At 33.4% G+C, this 8,295-nt stretch overlaps 1 protein-coding gene across 1 annotated transcript; it reads left to right on the forward strand.

Annotated features, from left to right (window-relative positions):
* The first annotated feature begins 1,438 nt into the window (after positions 1-1,438).
* On the forward strand, positions 1,439-8,058 carry LOC106476109 (semaphorin-2A-like). The gene is made up of 3 exons (XM_013936778.2): positions 1,439-1,874; positions 2,670-2,776; positions 5,570-8,058. Exons 1-3 carry the CDS (start codon positions 1,439-1,441, stop codon positions 5,624-5,626), a joined length of 600 nt encoding a protein of 199 aa, XP_013792232.2. The 3' UTR covers positions 5,627-8,058.
* The last annotated feature ends 237 nt before the right edge of the window (positions 8,059-8,295 follow it).

Here is an 8,295-nt window from a genome sequence, read left to right on the forward strand (position 1 = left end):
TTTTCTTTTTCCTCCAACAACTGCTGTAACTTCTCTTATTGTTTATTTTCTTTCTCCTCCAACCACTGCTGTAGTCTCTCTTCTTGTTTATTTTCTTTCTCCTCCAACAACTGCGTAATCTCTCTTGTTTATTTTGCTGTTCGAGCTGCCATTGTTGTAGGTTTTCGATTACAGCAGTGGCAATTCTTCTTGTTTCTTTTCTTGTTTTTGTATTGCTGCCATCAAATCTGCTAAGCTGTAGTTTGATTTTCCGCCTCTCGTTTCCATCTTTTTCTCTTTTTTTTTTCTATCCCACTCTCTGACACCAATTTGTTACGTCTCTGTTTGTTAATTAACTTTCCGTAACTTTGTTCCGACGAAACTTTAGCGACACAAGTTCTTTACTTAATAAAACTGGTTTATTCTTTCCGAATACAACTTTACGATACACTTAATTTCAACAATCGCGCTAAAACAAACGCTATATCAACGAACGTCAATAATACTTGTGACTGCAGTTCAATTACTCACTATCTTCACACACACATTACATTCGTCTCCCGTCACGTTGTCACCCTCTTTTATATACCAGATACCCTATATCTAGTAAATACTAGAGCATTCGCCAAGGTACGGGATAGTTCTAGAAACGTGGCGTCACACTAGTCATGTGACTCGCTGACGCAACAGTATGTAAAAGTACATTTGTGTTATCTACATCTCAATATATTTTACAACGCTAAGAACTGAAATTAGATTACCCTAAAAGTAAACTGAACAATCATAAGTTATGAATTATTAATAAATAATATGTACTCATAGCCTTAATTTACATTTACCATACATATTCAGTTCATTACAGAAAGGTTCTTGGCAAGAAAAATAGAAGCAAGTGTGAAAAATCTTACTATACAAGTTTGCAAGAAATAAAGATTATATATTTATTAAAAACAACAACAACAACAACAACAAAAAACACCATTCTCTTTAATATAATAAGTAGCATCTCCTAGATAAAACAAGTGCTTATTTATCTTTCTTACTAAGGCGTTCTTTTACGAAACCACGAGTATAGTAATGATGTTTAAAAATAAAAGAACATTTTTCCAAACATATTTATAAAGTTACAATTTTAAAAAATGTATGCACAAAAATGTTTCGTAACAAGAAAATGCATTAAACATCTGATGTGTTACATCTTACAGATCAAATCTGCAGCAATAGGGGGATGGGAATCGACTCGGGTATATGTTATTCGACACCCCACTCCCACCCTCTAGTGCTGCAAGTGCTCATGTGGCTTAAAATTAAGACGAAAACACTTGAGCTCAAAACAACCAGCACGAACGACAGCTTGTGGTGTTCTTGAGCTATAATCCGACTATAACGATCAATGAACGTCAAAAAGCTTTTCTTAAAAATTTAACTAGACTAATTATTTGCAGTGAAGAATTATAGAATGATATGTTATGAAATTGTCAATCTGATGTCAAAATATCTTATTAATTCATTACCAGTATGGTTTTTTGAAATACGTGTGACTAAATTCAATAAACTGTATTGCCAGTTGTCACTAAAGTATAAACAACTTGCATATGTTTTATATCGATTAGAAGAGAAAAGAAAAACTGTTCAGGCCCACTGGGGACAAAGTGTTTATCTCGCGTGTCCAATCCGTCGACGTCAGCAGGAGATGTTAGGCCTCGGTTCAGTAGAATGGTACCATTTCAAACATGACAAAGGAAAATATCAAATCATGCCACAGAAAATGAAATATGTTGAAACTTCGGACTTTGGGCTTGTCATTATGTCCATGAGTGATGACAACGCTGGACGGTACGACTGTAAAGTGGAAGGCACTACGCTATGTAGCTATAACGTTACGATTGATTCAAGTTAGTTAACATTCAATTCAAATTTGTATTAACTATGATTGTTTCGTCATCTTTCGAACGTGTTATAAACTATAAATAAATGGAAATGTTAAATTTTTTACAGTAAATTTTACTGCTAATAAAAATAAGTACTAATTTTGAATGTTATATAACAAACATCTTAGTTTATGATTTGTTTTATTTCGGATTACATTTTGTCAAATTTTATAACGTTTTAATACACTTGTAGTAAAATGACGAGTGTCATAACTAAAATTTTATACTCAAATACTTTTAATCAATAATATTTTATGCATTATTTAATGGTCATAAATTGTAGGAACTTCACAAGAGAATCGGAAGTATTTTGAACTTAGCTGTCACAGGTCAAAAATTTGCAGGCAACGATAGAAATGATTAATTAACAAAATTCTCAAACTGAGTTTGAGACAATTACCTTTCCAACAGTTTCATCACAGTAATAATTTTATTACGTTTCAGCGATATTTTTAAGCAGTCCGTAATTGTGGAGTAAATGTAAATAACCACTTACAATTTTTTATAATAACAATTTATACTTGAATTATTTATTTTTATTTTTCAAAATCACGAAACATTCATATGATGTTAATCAGCTATATTTGTTATTGGAGTAGTTTTAATGTAAACCTATAAAGTGTAGAGAATAATAGTCTATCAAATAAATGTTTTTAACTGGATAAACAACTCCAGTTTAATGGTTTAAGGCTTAGTTTCTGTTTGATAACGCTGTGTTATGTACAGTATAATTTTTTTTTCAATTATCTATTATTACAGAATCATGCTCTCCAATCCAGAAAGAATACAAAAAGGTTTATACTGACTGGTGCAGTGAATTTGAAAAATACAAAAGTGCAATGAAATTATGGCAGAACAATCAAGTAGTAAGTTATTTTTTTCTATTTATTTTAATTTAATCATGCATTACTTCATTGTTTGTTTTGAATTTCGCGCAAAGCTACACGAGGGCTGTCTGCGCTAGCCGTCCCTAATTTAGCAGTGTAAGACTAGAGGGAAGGCAGCTAGTCATCACCACCCACCGCCAACTCTTGGGCTACTCTTTTACCAACGAATAGTGGGATTGACCGTCATATTATAACGCCCCCACGGCTGAAAGGGCAAGCATGTTTGGTGTGACGGGGATTCGAACCCGCGACCCTCAGATTACGAGTCGAGCACCTTCATTACTTCATAAGATTTATATTTGTAAAGATTTGCTGAATCTGATTCTCGAGATCCTGATATCAATGTTTATTGAAAAACAGTGTTCTGAAATAAAAGTCATAAACAGCAGTTCAAGTTCTAAAGCAATTGAAAATTTAGCAAGTTTATCAGCATAAATCAAATTGGGAAAGTAAAATTTTAACCAGAAGTCATAAAATATCAATCGTATTTTCTTGTACTCATGTGATGACAATCTGTAGGGTTCGCCGTGAAGACTGTTTCAACTCACCACACTGTCTGAAGACTGTTTATTGTAAACTCTGCAATCGAAATAATAACTGAATAATTCAATACATTTCATAAAATTCAAGCAAAACCTTGGTTGGTCTTTCAACTGTTGAGCAGAAATATTGCATTTGTAACGGCCAAAGTGTGAAAATTGATAAAGTATAATTTTCAGCGGGGTAGGGGGGGGGGAAGACTCATATGTTATTAATTTTTTAAAGTATATCAAATTTGTAAACGGGCATTTTCTAGACAAGTACTAAATTGCTTGGGCTAACAAATCTGAGCTGGGTGTTGTCCAGTGACTACCATGCAGGCTGCCTATCGAAATGTCCATGGTTCCCTCTGCGATATCACCAACGCACTTCGCACTTTTAGCTGTAGGTCCTCCTCTACGAAAGTGGTGGTCAATCACGTTAACTGATTCAACGTCGGATTCTGCTTTTGTGGCGGCGGGTACTGCTGAGTGGCAGGCTTCCCTTCTATTCAGTAGTTCAATATTCGAAACCTAGTGTGAATTTTATGGGGGCCGAATTCTGTACAGTAGGTGTCTGTGACTTGTTGGCGATAAATTCGAACAATAAACGGACAGCACATAATCCAATTGTTTTAAAATAATATATTAAAGACAAGTCAAACGTATGTACAAAAATTCTTTACATTGTAGGAGATCACAGTTGTATCCAAAGCTCTAATTATATTTTCTTGTCAAAAGTTCACACAGGCTGGTTAAATTACTTTAGAACCAAGTTAACAGGATGAAATATTTTTCTCTACTCTGTTACTATACATTCTGCGATAAATTTACTTAGTTACCCCTGTTACCCCGTATGTTACCATAGTTATATCGATAACCTTAAATAATTGTCTCCTTTTCGTAAATGTCAACACGGGTGGGTTCAATTACTTTAGAACTCCTTTGACAAAACAAATCATTCTCCTCTACTCTGTTATTCTGTGAATATCGCCCGTTACTGCTAAACTAACAATCACTCAGTCTAACTTCACTTTTTCTTTTTTACTTCTCTATCTGGACGTATTTAAAAAAAAAATAGAAAAATCTAAAAATATCTAACTCCCTAGTAGCAACAATATTACACGTAAGGAGAAAAACCTGGAAGCTTGAGTAAGATAACGTCTACAATATTACACGTAAGGAGAAAAATCTGGAAGCTTCGAGTAAGATAACGTCTACAATATTACACGTAAGGAGAAAAACCTGGAAGCTTCGAGTAAGATAACGTCTACAATATTACACGTAAGGAGAAAAACCTGGAAGCTTGAGTAAGATAACGTCTACAATATTACACGTAAGGAGAAAAACCTGGAAGCTTCGAGTAAGATAACGTCTACAATATTACAAAAGCGTAGTACAACAATTGAACTACGTGCACTGCGTACGACTCCTACCGAGTTAAATAACGAAACTTGTTATAACTATCGCTTTTAAAATAATTAACACTTTTAACACTCTTGTTATGAAAATTATATAACTATTAAATCATTAAATAAACTAAATAATAACTCTTAAACGAACCACTCTTGTATATCCAATACATTTCATTAACAAGCATGGCGATAGAGAAGGCTATGCGCATCCTGTGGCTAGCAGAGATGAAATCACGTATTCTAGTGTAAAGACAATATCGTGAAGTGTATAGCAAATATCCATCAGTTAAGAAGTCTATCAAAAAATGGTATTGACAGTTTCAAGAATTAGGGGGCGTGTTACACAAGAAAGGAGAGGAGATAGGTCAATCCCCATGCTAGCACGATCGTCTGACATCGTTAATCTGGTCTTTTCCTGTTGGTTATGTGAAAAACATCGTCTACAGGACAAACCTGAGTGATCTGCGGACACTACGTGAATAAAGCACCGATACAACAGCTACTGCCACGTTCAGTATGCTGGCCAATGCATGATTTTAAATGGAATATGGACTCGATATTTTGAGGGCCACGGTGTAGCACATGTAGAGATGTACTGATGGCAGATGTGTGGCAAAACATATATTTACATACACATCAATCAGATGAGGCTCAACCCAACATATATCGTATTTAATACTAACCTTCGAAACGAGGCTGATATATACTAATATAATGATGTTTTGTTTATATATTCAAATAATCAGTAGGATATTGTTATAATTAATTTTATTTACTACCTCTGAAGTTTTTTGAATTATGTATCGATCCACATTTTTTTATGTTTTTTTTTTTTTCAGAAATGCCAAGGCCCTCATCCAAATGATGTTGCTTATAATGGAGATTCACCTCTATGACATAATATTATCATTGTAAAGTAATTTATGGCAAAAGGGTATGTTAGAGCGCACTAGATAAACTGGAGGTATTTAAAAGGCACTAGAATGTGACAGTGCTGACTCGGACTGTGTGAAGGGTATTTTATGTAAAGCTTGATTCAAACACAAAGCTGGAAAGAGAAAGCTTAATATGTATCCGTGGAAACAATTAATGGTTAAAAAGGTGATCTGTAGTCAAGTTTAAAAAACATCCTTGGAATTTGTATAACTATTAGCTTTCTCTCTCTAGAATAAACCATTAAGTGTTCCCCAATACTACGTGTAATAAAGCTAGTAAGATCCATCATGTAAAAAGTCCGTTTTTTTTTTTACATAAGCTTGCTTATTTTCGTGCTACAACGTGCCAATGTGTTTTATATGATGTTTGTAGATACAAATTAATGTGACATTATTCAAGTTTTTGATTTCAAGTTACCGAAACTGCCATGTTAGATACTAGTTATATAAGCACTGAACAATAGTGTGAAAATTATAATCTTTGCTTACAGTCGCATCATGTACGATTACCGATCACTGCTGCTACAAACTTAACAACCAACTCCTTATACAATTGTTACAAAAGCAGGGCGTCTACAATCACTTTTTTTTGGAATTGATGCCATGGAGATAACACCCTCTTATATTATATATGCAAAATCAGAATGATTTTAATACAAATATAAACGTGATTATAACAAGAATACCAAAACACATATTTATATAACAATCGTAATGATGTGAACGCCGTTTGTTCGCAAAGTGTGATCATAATCAATTATATTTGTAATATTGAGAAAAACGCGTCATCGGCGATGGGTATGTGTGGATAAAAAACTGTTATACACTATTAGGGAAAACCCTGAACGTCCGAATAAAGAATTTAGTGTTTAATAATATAATGTAACAGATATTTAAAAACATTTCAATCTTTTGTTCGTTACTCTTACTGATCAACAAACCTTAATGGTTATTACAGTAAACGGTTTCTGACTGTTTCGAATAATAATCAATAAATATTTAAGTAACTTACAGTAACAAACCCTCAAACTGCATGACTTACCATCATAAGAAACACTGTAATGCCAACAACAAGAACAAATAATAGGTTTCTATGTGCGAAGGATTTAATTCGAAATGCGTAGTGAAATCTTTAAAAAATATTATGGAAATATGTACGAATTAAGTTTATATTCTTGAAAGTATTAACAGTGTATGAGAATAAGTTTCCTTTTTCATAACTTATGCTAATATTGAAATTTTTTAAGCCTTCGAGGATTGAGTTTCTTTTATTATAATATAAGAAATGTAAATATTAATGTAATGTGAAGTGTAAGCCAAGATAAAGTTTATTATCCTAATTGTTGTTGTGGAGAGTGTTCATAGAATTACCGTTGGAACCGCTCTACACGCTTTGACACTAATTATTTTAAAGTCACATGACCCTTGAGGACATTCCCAAAGGAAAACAAAGTCATTGAGTTAAGGTCCGGGAAGTAGAAAGGTCTTTAACGAGGTCCATGTGGCATATTTAATGTTGAGAAAAAATTTTGTTCCACTAACTGAAATGGGCGTATTCTCAAAAAAGAGAACTTACTGCTTTACACGATTAGACGTTGGTAAAGGTGTTTATATTTGGTGTAGCGTTTTTCAATAGACACAGTAACCCTTCTTGAACTGATACTTTTTCTTGGCTCATTTTGTATATCATTAAGTACAAATATTTTAAACTATTAATTTGTAGATGATTGCTCTATTAATGCATTTATTTACGTTTTTAATCACACTGCCTGTATATTTGTTTTTCATATTGTTTTAGTATTTCAATAGCATATATCTTATTTTAAGAATAGTATATTATATCCTTCCGGATCTCTAACAATACTAAGCTCGGTTGTCGGGTTTAATTATATCCTTCCGGATCTCTAACAATACTAAGCTCGGTTGTCAGGTTTAATTATATCCTTCCGGATCTCTAACAATACTAAGCTCGGTTGTCGGGTTTAATTATATCCTTCCGGATCTCTAACAATACTAAGCTCGGTTGTCAGGTTTAATTATATCCTTCCAGATCAATAACAATACTAAGCTCGGTTGTCGGGTTTAATTATATCCTTCCAGATCTCTAACAATACTAAACTCGGTTGTCGGGTTTGATTATATCCTTCCGGATCTCTAACAATACTAAGCTCGGTTGTCGGGTTTGATTATATCCTTCCGGATCTCTAAGAATACTAAGCTCGGTTGTCGGGTTTGATTATATCCTTCCGGATCTCTAACAATACTAAGCCCGGTTGTCGGGTTTAAGAACATAATTTGAAGTTGAATTATTTTATGAATATTTGGCATACGTATTAATTTGCACCATTCGATGGAATATAACAAAACAGAAATTCAATAACATGCAACTATAATCGTAAGATAGATCTTTCTGTGAAAAATTTTACAATCAAAATCAAAATAAGTGTAAATTTAAACTAACAACAACAAAAAAGACCACAAAGGAAATGCTCGAGGTAGCGTGAAGAATTAGGAGAAATAAAACAAGTCTTGAGATTTCCAGGGTCAAGTTGAATTTTTAATGTTCTGATAAATAATACAAGAAGATAAGTTTAGGCTATCTTTTTACTATGTTTAATATTGTGAGCAGC

This window comes from Limulus polyphemus, unplaced genomic scaffold (assembly GCF_000517525.1).
Source record: "Limulus polyphemus unplaced genomic scaffold, Limulus_polyphemus-2.1.2 Scaffold9826, whole genome shotgun sequence".
Taxonomy (NCBI): Eukaryota; Metazoa; Arthropoda; class Merostomata; order Xiphosura; family Limulidae; genus Limulus; species Limulus polyphemus.